The sequence below is a fragment of the Cherax quadricarinatus genome, chromosome 8 (assembly GCF_038502225.1).
Source record: "Cherax quadricarinatus isolate ZL_2023a chromosome 8, ASM3850222v1, whole genome shotgun sequence".
Lineage (NCBI taxonomy): Eukaryota > Metazoa > Arthropoda > Malacostraca > Decapoda > Parastacidae > Cherax > Cherax quadricarinatus.
Window position 1 is genome coordinate 44,132,557 of NC_091299.1, and position 18,711 is coordinate 44,151,267.

Genomic DNA, 18,711 nt, shown 5'->3' on the forward strand with positions numbered 1-18,711 from the left:
GGTAGATGGGAAAAGAGGAAGGTGGCAACAACAAGTAAGAGGGAGGTGAAAGTGTATAAACTAAGGGAGGAGGAAGTTCGGGCAAGATATAAGCGACTATTGGCAGAAAGGTGGGCTAGTGCAAAGATGAGTAGTGGGGGGGTTGAAGAGGGTTGGAATAGTTTTAAAAATGCAGTATTAGAATGTGGGACAGAAGTTTGTGGTTATAGGAGGGTGGGGGCAGGAGGAAAGAGGAGTGACTGGTGGAATGATGAAGTAAAGGGTGTGATAAAAGAGAAAAAGGCAGCTTATGAGATGTTTTTACAAAGCAGAAGTGTTATAAGAAGAGCAGAGTATATGGAGAGTAAAAGAAAGGTGAAGAGAGTGGTGAGAAAGTGCAAAAGGAGAGCAGATGATAGAGTGGGAGAGGTACTGTCAAGAAATTTTAATGAAAATAAGAAAAAATTTTGGAGTGAGTTAAACAAGTTAAGAAAGCCTAGGGAAAGTATGGATTTGTCAGTTAAAAACAGAGTAGGGGAATTAGTAGATGGGGAAAGGGAGGTATTAGGTAGATGGCGAGAATATTTTGAGGAACTTTTAAATGTTGAGGAAGAAAGGGAGGCGGTAATTTCATGCACTGGCCAGGGAGGTATACCATCTTTTAGGAGTGAAGAAGAGCAGAATGTAAGTGTGGTGGAGGTACGTGAGGCATTACGTAGAATGAAAGGGGGTAAAGCAGCTGGAACTGATGGGATCATGACAGAAATGTTAAAAGCAGGGGGGGATATATTGCTGGAGTGGTTGGTACTTTTGTTTAATAAATGTATGAAAGAGGAGAAGGTACCTAGGGATTGGCGGAGAGCATGTATAGTCCCTTTATATAAAGGGAAAGGGGACAAAAGAGATTGTAAAAATTATAGAGGAATAAGTTTACTGAGTATACCAGGAAAAGTATACGGTAGGGTTATAATTGAAAGAATTAGAGGTAAGACAGAATGTAGGATTGCGGATGAGCAGGGAGGCTTCAGAGTAGGTAGGGGATGCGTAGATCAAGTGTTTACATTGAAGCATATATGTGAACAGTATTTAGATAAAGGTAGGGAAGTTTTTATTGCATTTATGGATTTAGAAAAGGCATATGATAGAATGGATAGAGGAGCAATGTAGCAGATGTTGCAAGTATATGGAATAGGTGGTAAGTTACTAAATGCTGTTAAGAGTTTTTATGAGGATAGTGAGGCTCAAGTTAGGGTGTGTAGAAGAAAGGGAGAATACTTCCCGGTAAAAGTAGGTCTTAGACAGGGATGTGTAATGTCACCATGGTTGTTTAATATATCTGTAGATGGGGTTGTAAAAGAAGTATATGTTAGGGTGTTCGGGAGAGGGGTGGGGTTAAATTATGGGGAATCAAATTCAAAATGGGAATTGACACAGTTGCTTTTTGCTGATGATGCTGTGCTTATGGGAGATTCTAAAGAAAAATTGCAAAAGTTAGTGGATGAGTTTGAAAATGTGTGTAAAGGTAGAAAGTTGAAAGTGAACATAGAAAAGAGTAAGGTGATGAGGGTATCAAATGATTTAGATAAAGAAAAATTGGATATCAAATTGGGGAGGAGGAGTATGGAAGAAGTGAATGTTTTCAGATACTTGGGAGTTGACGTGTCGGCGGATGGATTTATGAAGGATGAGGTTAATCATAGAATTGATGAGGGAAAAAATGTGAGTGGTGGGTTGAGGTATATGTGGAGTCAAAAAACGTTATCTATGGAGGCAAAGAAGTGAATGTATGAAAGTATAGTAGTACCAACACTCTTATATGGATGTGAAGCTTGGGTGGTAAATGCAGCAGCAAGGAGACGGTTGGAGGCAGTGGAGATGTCCTGTCTAAGGGCAATGTGTGGTGTAAATATTATGCAGAAAATTCGGAGTGTGGAAATTAGGAGGCGTGGAGTTAATAAAAGCATGAGTCAGAGGGCAGAAGAGGGGTTGTTGAGGTGGTTTGGTCATTTAGAGAGAATGGATCAAAGTAGAATGACATGGAAAGCATATAAATCTATAGGGGAAGGAAGGAGGGGTAGGGGTCGTCCTCAAAAGGGTTGGAAAGAGGGGGTAAAGGAGGTTTTGTGGGCGAGGGGCTTGGACTTCCAGCAAGCGTGCATGAGCGTGTTAGATAGGAGTGAATGGAGACGAATGATACTTGGGACCCGACAATCTGTTGGAGTGTGAGCAGGGTAATATTTAGTGAAGGGATTCAGGGAAATCTGTTATTTTCATATAGTCAGACTTGAGTCCTGGAAATGGGAAGTACAATGCCTGCACTTTAAAGGAGTGGTTTGGGATATTGGCAGTTTGGAGGGATATGTTGTGTATCTTTATACGTATATGCTTCTAAACTGTTGTATTCTGGGCACCTCTGCAAAAGCAGTGATAATGTGTGAGTGTGGTGAAAGTGTTGAATGATGATGAAAGTATTTTCTTTTTGGGGATTTTCTTTCTTTTTTGGGTCACCCTGCCTCGGTGGGAGACGACCGACTTGTTGAAAAAAAAAAAATATATATATATATATATATATTTTTTTTTTTTTCCAACAAGTCAGCCTCCTCCCACCGAGGCAGGGTGACCCAAAAAAGAAAGAAAATCCCCAAAAAGAAAATACTTTCATCATCATTCAACACTTTCACCACACTCACACATTATCACTGCTTTTGCAGAGGTGCCCAGAATACAACAGTTTAGAAGCATATACGTATAAAGATACACAACATATCCCTCCAAACTGCACTCCAACAGATCATATCCAAGTATCATTCGTCTCCAAACCACTCCTTTTGGAAAAGTGCAGGCATTGTACTTCCCATTTCCAGGACTCAAGATATCCAATTTTTCTTTATCTAAATCATTTGATACCCTCATCTGACTATATGAAAATAACAGATTTGCTCCTCTATCCACTCTATCATATGCCTTTTCTAAATCCTGAATCCCTTCACTAAATATTACCCTGCTCACACTCCAACAGATCATCAGGTCCCAAGTATCATTCGTCTCCATTCACTCCTATCTAACACGCTCATGCACGCTTGTTGGAAGTCCAAGTCCCTTGCACACAAAACCTCCTTTACCCCCTCCCTCCAACCTTTCCTAGGCCGACCCCTACCCCACCTTCCTTCCACTACAGACTGATACACTCTTGAAGTCATTCTGTTTCGCTCCATTCTCTCTACATGTCCGAACCACCTCAACAACCCTTCCTCAGCCCTCTGGACAACAGTTTTGGTAATCCTGCACCTCCTCCTAACTTCCAAACTACGAATTCTCTGCATTATATTCACACCACACATTGCCCTCAGACATGACATCTCCACTGCCTCCAGCCTTCTCCTCACTGCAACATTCATCACCCATGCTTCACACCCATATAAGAGCATTGGTAAAACTATACTCTCATACATTCCCCTCTGCCTCCAAGGACAAAGTTTTGTCTCCACAGACTCCTAAGTGCACTGCTCACCCTTTTTCCCTCATCAATTCTATGATTCACCTCATCTTTCATAGACCCATCCACTAACACGTCCACTCCCAAATATCTGAATACATTCACCTCCTCCATACTCTCTCCCTCCAATCTGATATCCAATCTTTCATCACCTAATCTTTTTGTTATCCTCATAACCTTACTCTTTCCTGTATTCACTTTTAATTTTCTTCTTTTGCATACCCTACCAAATTCATCCACCAACCTCTGCAACTTCTCTTCAGAATCTCCCAAGAGCACAGTGTCATCAGCAAAGAGCAACTGTGACAACTCCCACTTTATGTGTGATTCTTTATCTTTTAACTCCACGCCTCTTGCCAAGACCCTCGCATTTACTTCTCTTACAACCCCATCTATAAATAAATATATTAAACAACCACGGTGACATCACACATCCTTGTCTAAGGCCTACTTTTACTGGAAAATAATCTCCCTCTTTCCTACATACTCAAGCTTGAGCCTCACTATCCTCGTAAAAACTCTTCAGTGCTTTCAGTAACCTACCTCCTATACCATACACCTGCAACATCTGCCACATTGCCCCCCTATCCACCCTGTCATATGCCTTTTCCAAATCCATAAATGCCACAAAAACCTCTTTAGCCTTATTTAAATACTACTGTTCACTTATATGTTTCACTGTAAACACTTGGTCCACACACCCCCTACCTTTCCTAAAGCCTCCTTGTTCATCTGCTATCCTATTCTCCATCTTACTCTTAATTCTTTCAATAATAACTACCATACACTTTACCAGGTATACTCAACAGACTTATCCCCCTATAATTTTTGCACTCTCTTTTGTCCACTTTGCCTGAGACCCAGGACAGCAGTAAATTTCTGTGACATTGACGCACCTACTGACTTGTCCGATAACTAACTACACTAACTGTCTGCTTGCAGAAATGGGTATTAATGCGCACACACTGTATAGTTAGTTTTAATACTGGAGTCAGGGTGGACAACACCGTGTAAATATGTAAGTTGTTTTAGATGGGTACCTGTAGTATTGTATAATAAGTCCCCTTGGGAATTATGTCATTGTAAGTATGTGCACCCAGCGTGTATTTTAAAGTCTCTATTAAGGTCAGGGCAGTACCGCCCCCTTATGTCACGTGTCACACCCTAGGAAATGCTACTGTCAGTCATTCTTTGCAGATGTGAGGATGGTACAAGTCAAGCCTGATGTCCAGCCCTGCAGACAATCTGTACATAGAAGACTTTTAGTTCCAGTGCTGAGGTCTCCTGGTTCCTTCCTCAGTCAAGCTGTACAAGCACGCCAATTTTCTCTTCCCTCAGGATGGGAGAGCTTTTGAGGCCTACTAGATCTATGCTCGTTTTGATTTTAAGGTGAGAAAGCCAGTCCCCCAGAGTTAATCATTGTATATATTTTTTTTCCTCCCTTGCACCTTCCTGCTCACCTGTAGTCACGTTGAGACGACACACGGTGCATGGCCAAGTGAATGTAGATAGTCTGTACTGTCTGCATAGATAGCCCATGCTGTCTGCCAGCTGAGTTCATATCTTGCCCAGATCAGCGAGATGCAATACCCACTCACCCTCACTTGGTTGCCTCCTCTCCTAGGATCAACATCCTCCCTATCTGCAGCCTGGCTTTCAGCCTCCCTCACTCTGCCCGCTGTGAACCCACTTGTTCAATAAAGAAGAAGCTAGTCTATCGGCCATGTTCCTTCAACCTTCCACACTACCCCAGCTAGTAACCTACAAGTAAGACTTGGCAGCTATACCAGCAAAACGCGTGATAACATCAGTAAACGAAATGATGGACTACGTGACAACAAATTGCAAGGAGGCAGAGGAGAGGTTTGTTCCAAAGGGAAGCAGAAATAATGGGAAGACCAGAACGAGCCCTTGGTTTACCCAAAGGTTTAGAGAGGCAAAAACTAAGTGTGCCAGAGAATGGAAAAAGTACAGAATACAAAGAACCCAAGAAAATAAAGAGATCAGTTGAAGAGCCTGAAACGAGTATGCACAGATAAGGAGGAGAGGCCCAGCGGCAGTACAAAAACGACATAGCATTGAAAGACAAGTCTGACCCGAAGCTGTTGTATAGCCACATCAGGAGGGAGACAACAGTCAAGGACCAGGTAATCAGGCTGAGGAAGGAAGGTGGGGAGCTCACAAGAAACGACCAAGAAGTATGTGAGGAGCTCAACATGAGATTTAAGGAAGTATTTATAGTGGAGAGAGAAAGGACTCCAGGAAGTCAGAACAGGAGGGTGCACCAACAAGGGATATACCAACAAGTGCTGGATGAGATACACATAATCCAAGAGGTGAAGAAGCTGTTAAACAAACATGATACCTCAAAGGCGGTGGAGTCGGACAACATCTCTCCGTGGATCCTTAGAGAGGGAGCGGAGATGGTGTGTGTGGCACTAATAACAATTATCAACACATCCATTGCAACTGGGCAAATACCTGAGGTATGGAAGACAGCAAATGTAGTCCCCATTTTTAAGAAATTAGACAGACACGAGGCCCTAAAGCCTAAACCACAGATCAGTGTCACTGACGTGTATCATATGCAAAGTCATGGAGAAAATTATCAGGAGAGTGGTGGAGCACCTAGAATGGAATAAGCTTATAAACGACAACCAGCATGGATTCAAGGAAGGAAAATCCTTTGTCACAAGCCTCCTCGAGTTTCATGACAAGGTAACTGCAGTAAGACACGAGAGGGGTAGGTAGACTGCAAGAAGGCCTTCAACACAGTTCCTCGCAAGAGATTAGTGGAAAAACTAGAGGATCAGGCACGCATAACAGGAATGGCACTGCAATGGATCAGAGAAAAGCTGACAGGGAGGCAATAGTGAGTCATGGAACACGACAAGGTGTCAGAGCGGGTGCCTGTGACGAGTGGGGTTCCACAGGGGTCAGTCCTAGGACCAGTACTATTTTTGGTACAGATATCTGAATGACATAATGGAAGGGATAGATTCAAAAGTGTCCCTGTTTGAAGATGATGTGAAGCAAGTGACAAGAATTAGATCGGATCAGGATCAGGCAGGACTACAAGGAGACCTGGACAGGCTGCAAGCCTTGTCCAACAACTGGCTCCTCGAATTTAACCCAGCCAAATGCAAAGTCATGAAGATTGGGGAAGGGCAAAGGAGACCACAGACAGTATGGCTAGGTGGTCAAAGACTGCAAACCTCACTCAAGGAAAAGGATCTTGGGGTGAGTATAATACCGAGCACGTCTCCTGAGGTGCACATCAACCAGATAACTGCTGCAGCACATGGGCGCCTGGCAAACCTGAGAAGGAATCGTTCAAGACTCTGTACACCGTATATGTCAGGCTCATACTGGAGTATGCAGTACCAGTTTGGAGCCCACACCAGGTCAAGCAAGTCAAGAAATTAGAGAAAGTGCAAAGGTTTGCAACAAGACTAGTTCCAGAGCTTAGGGGAATGTCCTACGAAGAAAGGTTAAGGGAAATCGGCCTGACGACACTGGAGGACAGGAGGGTCAGGGAAGACATGATAACAACATACAAAATACTGCGAGGAATTGACTAGGTAAGACAGACAGGATGTTCCAGAGATAGGACACAGAAACAAGGGGTCACAATTGGAAACCGAAGATTCAGATGAATCAAAGGGATTTTTTTTTTTTAACAAGTCGGCCGTCTCCCACCGAGACAGGGTGACCCAAAAAAGAAAGAAAATCCCCAACAAGAAAACACTTTCATCATCATTCAACACTTTCACCTCACTCACACATAATCACTGTTTTTTGCAGAGGTGCTCAGAACACAGCAGTTTAGAAGCATATATGTATAAAGATACACAACATATCCCTCCAAACTGCTAATATCCCAAACCCCTCCTTTAAAGTGCAGGCATTGTACTTCCCATTTCCAGGATTCAAGTCCGGCTATATAAAAATAACTGGTTTCCCTGAATCCCCTCACTAAATATTACCCTGCTCACACTCCAACAGATCGTCAGGTCCCAAATACCATTCGTCTCCATTCACTCCTATCGAACATGCTCATGCACACCTACTGGAAATCCAAGCCCCTTGCCCACAAAACCTCCCTTACCCCTTCCTTCCAACCTTTTTGAGGACGACCCCTACCCTGCCTTCCTTCCCCTACAGATTTGATCCATTCTCTCTAAATGACCAAACCACCTCAACAACCCCTCTTCAGCCCTCTGACTAATACTTTTATTAACTCCATACCTTCTCCTAATTTCCACACTCCGAATTTTCTGCATAATATTTCCACCACACATTGCCCTTAGACAGGACATCTCCACTACCTCCAACCGTCTCCTCGCTGCTGCATTTACAACCCAAGTTTCACACCCATATAAGAGTGTTGGTACTACTATACTTTCATGCATTCCCTTCTTTGCTCCCATAGGTAACGTTTTTTTTGTCTCCACATATACCTCAACGCACCACTCACCTTTATTCCCTCATCAATTCTATGATTAACCTCATCCTTCATAAATCCATCCGCCGACACGTCAACTCCCAAGTATCTGAAAACATTCACCTCTTCCATACTCCTCCTCCTTTAGTCACAGAGTTGTCAGGAAGTGGAATAGTCTGGCAGGCAACATAGTGGAGGCAGGAACCATACATAGTTTTAAGACAAGGTATGATAAAGCTCATGGAGCAGGGAGAGGGAACCTAGTAGCAGCCAGTGAAGAGGCGGGGCCAGGAGCTATGAACCGACCCCTGCAACCACAAACAGATGAGTACAAATAAGTGAGCATGCACGCACGCACGCACGCACGCGCACACACACACACACACACACACACACACACACACACACACACACACACACATATACATACATTCACATGCACGTATTCCATATATATAATGGATATAAAAAAAAGTTTGAAAGATTTGCCTGCCACTTTTGGTTCACCGTACCTTGAGGGGAAATGGTCAACATAGTAAAAATGAAATGATAAACTCAAGGAATACGTCTCAGCAATTGTATAGCTAGAGTATATGTATCGGTGCCTTTATCTACATTTTATTAGTATTGCAGCACTTATGGTGAAGATACATGGATAAGTAGCACATGAAATGAGGCAGTTATTATTTAAATGTACACTACTAAACAATTTACAAGAGAAATTATGGTACATAAAATATATTTTTTCCTCCCCATTCAAGCACATACTTACTCAACATTTTCTATTTTTTTTTTTACACACTGGCTGTCTCCCACTGAGAAAGGGTGGCCCAAAAAAGAACAAACATTTCACCAGCATTCATTCCATCACTGTCTTGCCAGAGGCATGCTGATACTACAGCTCAAAACTGCAAATATCCCCACTCCTTCAGAGTACAGGTGCTGCACTTTCAACCTTAAGGGCTCAAATTCAGTTAACTTGTTTCCCTGAATCCCTTCATAAATGTTTACCTTGCTCACACTCCAACAGCATGTCAAGTCATAAAAACCACTTGGCTGCATTCCTATTTAACATGCTCACATGTTTGCTGGATGCCTAAGCCCCTCGCATACAAAATCTCCTTTAACCTCTCCCTCCAATCTTTCCTAGTACAACCCCTCTCCCACCTCCCCTCCACTGCAGCTTTATATGCCTTCCAAGTCATGCTATATTGTCCCATCTTCACTAAATGTCCAAACCACCTCAACAACCTCTCTTCATCCCTCTGGATAATGCTTTTAGTAACCCCCACACCCCCTTCTAATTTCCCAGCTATGAATTCTCTGCATAATATTCACACCACACATTTTCCTCAAACACACCTCCACTCCCTCCAGCCTTCTCCTTGCTGCAACATTCACAACCCATGCTTCACACCCATATGAGAGAACTGGTACCACTATACATACTCTCATGCATTTACCTTTTTGCTTCCACAGCTATGCACATAAAAGGCCCAAAGATCTGGAACTCACTACCGGTACAGGTCAAGGATCCCGACAGCTTATAAATTTAGGACTCTGCTAAAAAATCATCTTATCTCACAATATTAACCAAATCAACCAAACATTTGCTAACTAGTTTTATTATGTGACCTCTAGGGTCTTAATTCTGCCAATCCATAAAATCATCTTGTTTCTCAATATTAACCAAATCTGCCATAACATCTAATTAGCCTCATCATTGTACTAAGTTTAAATAAGATTGTATTAAGTTCAAATAAGATTGTAAAACAGCTAACCACTATTCCATGTTTAGTTTTTAAGTATAATTACTATTTACTATTATCTTACCTAGTTTTAATTAGTTACTATGTATTAGGATTAGTTTGCCCAAAATGCCTCGGCATGATAGTGACTATCTTTGTACTTAGCAAATCAAAATTGTAATTACACATTGTTACCTTTACAAAGAAATAAACTTTATTATATTATTATTATTATTATTCTTTGTCTCCATAGATGCCCCAGTGCATTGATCTCCTCTTTTAACCCTTTGACTGTCGGTTTCTTATATGTATATATGACTTATGAGCCAGTGTTTTTGACGTCTTAATACTAAAAAATTATAGCTTCAAATCAAGTGGGAGAAATCTGGCAGGCCCACATGTGAGAGAATGGGTCTGTGTTGTCAGTGTGCGCAGTATAAAAAATCCTGCAGCATGCAGTACACGAGAAAAAAAAACTGATCATGTTTCTGGATTAAAACGCCGACTTTGAGGTGTATTTTCGTATAGTATTTATGGTTGTATCCTCGTTTTCCTGGCTTCATTTGATAGAATGGAAAACATATTACAGAAATAGAGATGATTTTGAGTAGTTTCATGAACAGGACCTTGAAATTGAGCTCAAGGTAGCGGAAATGTTCAATTTTTGCCGATGTTCAAGAGTTAACAAATGATGTCATCGTCCAATAAGTGTCCAACTAGCCATTCTAATACACAGTCATGAATGGGTTGATATTATTTATACAATTACAGTGGACCCTCGCCTAATGATATTAATCCGTTCCTGAGAGCTCATCGTTAGCCAAAATAATCGTTAGCTGAATTAATTTTCCCCATAAGAAATAATGGAAATACAATTAATCCGTTCCAGACAGCCAAAAGTATTAAATTTTTTTTTTCATGAAATATACATTTCCCTACAAAGAAAACAATGAGACATGCACAATAACTACATAAATAAATGTTAAAATAACACTTACCTTTATTGAAGAGTACATATTGATGAGTGATGAGACAATGTTTTTCTTGAACACTCTGGGATTTTCAGAGTGATACATGAGTAAAGGCATCACTTTGCAATCCCTACTAGCATTACAACAAAACATGAGAGTTAGCCTGTCTTTCACAGGCTTGTGTCCTGGGAGTGCCTTTTCCTCCTGAGTAATGTAGGTCCTGTTTGGTATTTTCTTCCAGAACAGGCCTGTTTTGTCACAATTGAACACTTGACTCAAGAAATCATAATGACACGATTGCAAACAAACCATACCCCCGGCCGGGATAGAACCCGCGGTCATAGAGTCTCAAAACTCCAGCCCGTCGCGTTAGCCACTAGACCAGCTAGCCACAATAAGATTCATATGGTTTGTTTGCAATCGTGTCATTACGACTTCTTGAGTCATGTTGACGGCAGTGAAGGGACTTGAGCTACAGTTCGTCACGGCCACGCTAGCTGGAGATTCGTCTGTAAAAACTTGCATTTGTGGTCACAGAGGTGCCTGTGCTAACCTTCCTATGGTGTAGAAATATACCTAGTTGGATGAATCTTATTGTGGCTAGCTGGTCTAGTGGCTAACGCGACGGGCTGGAGTTTTGAGACTATGACCGCGGGTTCAATCCCGGCCGGGGGTATGGTTTAATTGAACACTTGTTGGGATTGGAATTTTTCAGCTTCACCATGCCTTATTGCACTGTGTATGCCACTACAATTCTTAAATCTCTCAAACCAACCTTTGCTGGCCTTAATTCACCAATATGAGCACTAGTTCCAGGCATTTTTTCCTGTTCACCAGGGTGTTAGTCGACTGTTGTGGGTCGCATCCTGGGGAGACAAGATTAACCCTTTCAGGGTCCAAGGCCCAAATCTGGAGTCACGCACCAGTGTCCAAGAATTTTCAAAAAAAAAATTTGTTATTTTTTCTTATGAAATCGTAGAGAATCTTTTTGTGAAGGTAATAAAACAAAAAGTACGAAATTTGGTGGAAAATTGACGAAATTATGCTCTCGCGAATTTTGATGTGTCAGCGATATTTACGAATCAGCGATTTTGCCGACTTTGACTCCCATTTTAGGCCAATTACATTATTCCAATCAACCAAATTCTTAGCTATTTCACTAGTATTACTTCTATTCTATCGATTGAGCACAAGAAATCGCCAAGTCAACTGTTTCAACTACAAAATAAAGTGATCGGAAATTGTTAATTTGGCCAATTTAACACAAAGTTCAAAATATTCCAATTTCAAAATAGGGTTCAGAATGAACAATGTAGGCATTCCTGGCACTAAACTAACATTTCCTCTGTTCATTAGTTATGTTTTGAGGCTTTACAAATAAATTCCATTTTGATTTTTTATTCACATAATGAATTTTTATTCACACCAAAAAATAGAAGATTTACTGTTATGCAATACTGTAATAATTGTATAAATATCATCACCATATTTGTAAATGTATATTAGACCCACCAGCTGATGTGGATTAGACGTGTGAGGTCGTTTGTTTACTCTTGAATATCGGCAAAAATTTAACATTTCTGCTACTTTGAGCTCAGTTTCAAGCCATTTCCAGTGCTAAAACCAATCAAAATCATCTCTATTTCTGTAACATGTCTTCCATTCTATCAATTGAGACCAAGAAATCGCAAATACAACTATAAAAAACATACGAAAAAACACTGCAAAGTTGCTGTTTTAATCGAAAAATCATGATTTCATTTTTTTTCTCTCATTATACACAGTGTGCTGCAGGATCTGTTTTATGTGGTGCACACATACCACATAGATGTATTCTCTCATATCTAGGCCCAAATGTACCACTCACAGTTTATCAGAGTGAGCTGAGCTCATGGCGTAGATCTACGGTTTGGACCCTGAACGTAAAGCCGTAGATCTACGGGACGGACCCTGAAAGGGTTAAGGACCCCAATGGAAATAAGTTAGACAGTACTTGATGATGCACTGGCTTTCTTGGGTTATCCTGGGTGGCTAACCATCTGGGGTTAATTGTTTCTCGGTAACTGTTTCCCGTTAAGCCATACCAACAACACACTCTCCACATCTTCGAGTAGTACAGCTGATGGTGGTGGAGCAACAGCTGATGGTGGTGCAGCAGCAGCAACAGCTGACTGTGGTGCAGCAACAGCTGACAGTGGTGCAACAGCAGCTGACCGTGGTGCAGCAACAGCTGACCGTGGTGCAGCAACAGCTGACCGTGGTGCAGCAACAGCTGACCGTGGTGCAGCAACAGCTGACCGTGGTGCAGCAACAGCTGACCGTGGTGCAGCAGCAGCTGACCGTGGTGCAGCAGCAGCTGACCGTGGTGCAGCAGCAGCAGCTGACCGTGGTGCAGCAGCAGCTGACCGTGGTGCAGCAGCAGCTGACCGTGGTGCAGCAGCAGCTGACCGTCGTGCAGCAGCAGCTGACCATGGTTCAGCAACAGCTGACCATGGTTCAGCAACAGCTGACCATGGTTCAGCAACAGCTGACTGTGGTGCAGCAGCAGCTGATGGTGGTGCAGCAGCAGCTGACCATGGTGCAGCAGCTGACCATGGTGCAGCAGCAGCTGACGGTGATGCAGCAGCAGCTGACCGTGGTGCAGCAGCAGCTGACCATGGTGCAGCAGCAGCTGACCGTGGTGCAGCAGCAGCTGACCGTGGTGCAGCAGCAGCTGACCGTGGTGCAGCAGCAGCTGACCGTGGTGCAGCAGCAGCTGACCGTGGTGCAGCAGCAGCTGACCGTGGTTCAGCAGCAGCTGACCGTGGTTCAGCAGCAGCTGACCGTGGTTCAGCAACAGCTGACTGGTGCAGCAACAGCTGACCGTGGTATGATAGTACGTATTTCTCACCCTTTTTACCACAGGGTTGGCACTAGAAGCTTTCTTTGGGCCCATGGTGGCTTATTTAGGAGTTACAAGCACTATAAACAATGGAATAATACAAAATGTATCGAATGTATGCATGCAACCGGCCACCCTGGCTTGTAAACAATGACGGCAGGGCAGCTGAGGCGCTCAGGCTGAATGGACAGGTTTGGGAGAAATCACGTTGGGCGAGTTTTTATCGTGAGGCGAGGCAAAATTTTTGTGTTCAAATGCTTTGTATGGTGGATTTAATATAACGCGATGCGTTCGTAAGGCGGGGGTCCACTGCACAGTGGAACCTCAAATATCGAACTTTCTTCATTCCAGACGGCTGTTCGAGTGCCGTTACCAAACTAATTTATTCCCATCAGGAATAATGTAAATTAGATTAGTTCATTTCAGACCTTCAAAAATACACTTATAAAAGCACTTACAAAAATGCACTTACATAATTGGTCGAGTTGAGAGCAGTTCGATATTTGAGGTTCCAGTGTATAAAAATAATGCAGTAGTCTGCATAACAGTAAATCTTATATTTTAGTCTGAATAAAAATTCAAAATAGAAAGCAAGAGTAATATAAGAGGGGCCTGGAGATGTGACTAATGAACAGAGAAAATGTTATTTTAGTGCCAGGAATGTCTGCACTGTTCATTCCGAACCCTATTTTGAAACTTGCATCTTTTTTACTTTGCATGAAATTGGCCAAATTGCCAATTTCTGACCACTTTATTGGATAGTTGAAATCGGTAAATGGGCAGTTTCTTGTAGTCAATCAATGGAACAAATGGAGCTCTAAAGAAATAGCTGTGAGTTTGATCGACTGGAACAATGGAATTGGCCGAAAATAAGGCTCAAAGTGGACAAAATCGCAGATGTATTGCCAAGATTGCTAACTTCACCAGAGCATAATTCTGTAATTCTGTCGCAAAATATTAAAAAAAAAAAAAAAAAATTCTTCTTATGAAATGATAATCCTTTCCCGATGGTAATAACATTAAATTTCATACTTTTTGTGTCATTACCATCGGGGAAAGATTATCATTTCATAAGAAAATTTTTTTTTTTTTCGAATATTTTGCGACAGAGACACTTCAGGATTTGAGGTCTCGACAGTCAAAGGGTTAACATGTTAATTCTATGGTTCACCTCATCTTTCATAGGCACGTCTGTAGACAAGTCCACTCCAAAATCTCTGAACATATTCACTTCTTCCATACCCCTTCCCTCCAATCTGATATGTAGTCTTCCATTACCTAAATTCTTTGTTACCCTCATCACCTTGTTCTTTCCTATGCTCACCTTTAATTTTCTTCTTTTACATACTTTCCAAAATTCATCCACCAACCATTGCAACTTTTCTTCAGAATCTCCCAAAAGCATCGTGTCATTAGCAAAGAGCAACTGTGACGACTTCTGCTTTGTATTAAATTGTTTATCTTGCAATCCCATGCTTCTACCCAACATGCCAACATTTACTTTTCTTATAACCATGGTGACATCATGCATACCTCCCTAAGGCCAACTTTTACTGAAAAATAATCTCCTACATACCTGAGCCTCACTGTCCTCATAAAAACTCTTAACTGATCAACATTTTCTAATATGTACAGAATTTAGTTAAGTCATAACCACAAAAGAGATCAGAGGTCAAGCCTTATCCCGACTTTGTTAACTGGAAGGTGCTAACCAAATGGCCATAAGGTAACTTCCTTTCCAGTTATAAAATAAACTTAACATGTTTAAACTGTGTGTCTTGCTCCAGACTTTACTAATCATAATCCTAAAAGCAAAGCATCAAGGGCAAACAATTACCCCTCAAAATGGCTTGGAAACTCACAATTATTTTCAAAGTAAAAAAAAAAGTACTGCTAGTTATGGTTAATAAATAAGTGAATAAAAAATATAAAATAAATACCTGTTGGTCTCTACCTCCTGAGGCAAAGTATTCACCATCATGTGCAAAACCACAACATGTAACTGCTCCCTGATGCCCATGAAGTGTATATATGGCCCTTCCCTCCAGCAAATCCAGCAATTTGAGAGTTCCATCAGCTGAGCATGTTTCCAGAATGTGACCTAAAAATAAATTCAGTATGTTACTAAACAGAGTTATTTACAAACTTATTTATACGCACTACAGTGGACCCTCGACCAACGATATTAATCCGTTCCAGAGAGCTTGTCCCTAGCCGAACTTATCGTTAGCCGAATTAATTTTCCCCATGAGAAATAATGGAAATCCAATTAATCCATTCTAGACAGCCAAAAGTATTAAATTTTTTTTTTTTTCATGAAATATACATTTCCCTACAAAGAAAACAATGAGACATGCACAATAAATAAATAAATACTACTAAAATGACACTTACCTTCATTAAAGAGTACAGTGGACCCCCGGTTCATGATATTAATCCGTTCCTGAGAGCTCATCATAAACCAAAATTATCAGAAAGCGAATCAATTTTCCCCATAAGAAATAATGGAAATCAAATTAATCCGTGCAAGACACCCAAAAGTATGAAAAAAAAAATTTTTTACCACATGAAACATTAATTTTAACACACACAAACTGAAGAAGACATGCACAGTTACATGACACTTACCTTTATTGAAGATCTGGTGATGATTGATGGGATGGGAGGGGAGAGTGTGGATGGTCTTAGTGTTTAGAAGGGGAATTCCCTTCCATTAGGACTTGAGGTAGCAAGTCCTTTTCTGGGGTTACTTCCCTTCTTCTTTTAATGCCACCAGGACCAGCTTGAGAGTCACTGGACTTCTGTCGCACAACATATCTGTCCATAGAGGCCTGTACCTCTCATTCCTTTATGACTTTCCTAAAGTGTTTCACAACATTGTCAGCGTAATAGTCACCAGCATGGCTTGCAATAGCTGTGTGAGGGTGATTTTCATCACCCTTTTCACAAATGATCGCTTGAGAGATGCTATCTCCTGCTATCTGTTTTTCATTTATCCACACCAATAACAGTCTCTCAACATTTTCTAACACTTGCGGTCGCTGTTTCATAATCACAGTTGCACTTTTTTGCAAGAACAGCTTCCTTGATTGCCATTTTCCTGCTCACTATAGTAGAGATGGTTGATTGGGGTTTACTATACAACCTGACCAGTTCCGACACACGCACTCCACTTTCGTACTTTGCAATTATCTCTTTCTTCATTTCAACAGTCATCAGCACCCTTGGTCTCGAAGGGTTGGCACTAGGAGCTTTCTTGGGGCCCATGGTGACTTATTTTGCAGAAACAAGCACCAAAAACAGTGATAATATGGATAATATGGAATGTACCGAATGTATCCTTAGATGCACGCACACTGGCTGGTTTGTAAACACTGGTACACACGGGGAGTTCAGCCCACAAGTGGACACATCTCGTACGAATCGTGTCGCATACCGGGTTTTGTATCGGGAAGCGAGGCAAAAATTTTTCGATCAAATGCATTGGCAACCGAATTTATCGGATACCGGTAACATCGGGAACCGGGGGTCCACTGTACTGATGAGCGATGAGACACTGTTTTTCTTGAATACTGGGATTTTCAGTGATACATGAGTAAAGGCTTCACTTTGCAATCCCCACTAGCATTACAACAAAACATGAGAGTTAGCCTGTCTTTCATAGGCTTGTGTCCTGGGAGTGCCTTTTCCTCCTGAGTAATGTAGGTCCTGTTTGGCATTTTCTTCCAGAACAGGCCTGTTTCGTCACAACTGAATACTTGTTGGGGTTGGAATTTTTTAGACTCACCATGCCTTATCATATTGTATATGCCACTACGATTCTTAAATCTCTCAAACCAACCTTTGCTGGCCTTAAATTCACCAATATGAGCATTAATTCCAGGCATTTTTTCCTGTTCATCTGGGTGTTAGTCGACTGGTTTGGGTCGCATCCTTGGGGACAAGATTAAGGACCCCCAGTGAAAATAAGTTAGACAGTCCTTGATGAAACACTGACTTTCTTGAGTTATCCTGGGTGCCTAACCCTCTGGGGTTAATTGTTTCTCGGTAATTGTTTCTTGTTAAGCCACAGCAACAACAGTCTCTCCACATCTTCGAGTAGAACAGTTGACGGTGGTGCAGCAGCAGCTGACGGTGGTGCAGCAGCAGCTGACAGTGGTGCAGCAGCAGCTGATGGTGGTACAGCAGCAGCTGACCATGGTACAACAGCAGCTGACGGTGGTACAGTAGCAGCTGACAGTGGTGCAGCAACAGCAGCAGCTGACGGTGGTGCAGCAACAGCAGCAGCTGACGGTGGTGCAGCAACAGCAGCAGCTGACAGTGGTACAGCAGCAGCTGACAGTGGTACGGCAGCAGCAGAACATGGTGCAGCAACAGCTGACTGTGGTATGATAGGATTTCTCACCCTTTTTATCACAGGGTTGGCACTAGAAGCTTTCTTTGGGCCCATGGTGGCTTATTTAGCAGTTACAAGCACTGAAAACAATGGAATAATACAAAATATATCGCATGTATGCGTGAAACCATCCGCCCTGGCTTGTAAACAATGGCACACTAGCTGAAGGCAGGGCAGCTGAGGCGCTCAGGCTGGACGGACAGGAGGACGCGTTCAAGACGAATGTCCTTACCCGAGTTTTACATCATTGGTCGAGCCAATATTTTTACGTAAAAATGCATCGTTGCCCGATTTTATCATTATTCGATGCCATCGTTAGTAGAGGGTCTACTCTATTTTGATATGTACACACCAGCAAATCTTAACATACATATGGTATATATATTTTTTTAACACACCGGCCATCTCCCTCCAAGGCAGGGTGACCCAAAAAAGGAAAAACTCAAATTTTCCTTTTTACATTCAGTAATATATCTTCTTCTTTCTTTCAATACACCGGCCGTATCCCACCGAGGAGGGGTGGCCAAAAGGAAAAACAAAAGTTTCTCCTTGTACATTTAGTAATATATACAGGAGAAGGGGTTACTAGTCCCTTGCTCCCGGCATCTTAGTTGTCTTTTACGACACACACAGCTTACGGAGGAAGACTTCTTTTCCACTTCTCCATGTAGATACATATGGTATATATGACTGATAATACGAATTACAAAGAGCACTGTTTAATCTAACATTGGACAAGAAGAGCTAAGTCTAGCTACATGGCAATTATTATGTAATACCTAATTACAAAGCAGGA

General features: G+C 41.9%; 1 protein-coding gene across 3 annotated transcripts in view; it reads right to left on the reverse strand.

The window, feature by feature from the left end:
- The window catches only part of LOC128685270 (POC1 centriolar protein homolog A), a 103,755-nt gene that overhangs the window by 22,633 nt on the left and 62,411 nt on the right, over window positions 1–18,711 (reverse strand). For all 3 annotated transcript variants that reach the window (XM_070083047.1, XM_070083046.1, XM_053771764.2), the window contains one exon: window positions 15,460–15,620. In XM_070083047.1, the coding sequence (XP_069939148.1) occupies window positions 15,460–15,620 (161 nt within the window). The remainder of the gene's footprint in view (window positions 1–15,459; window positions 15,621–18,711) is intronic.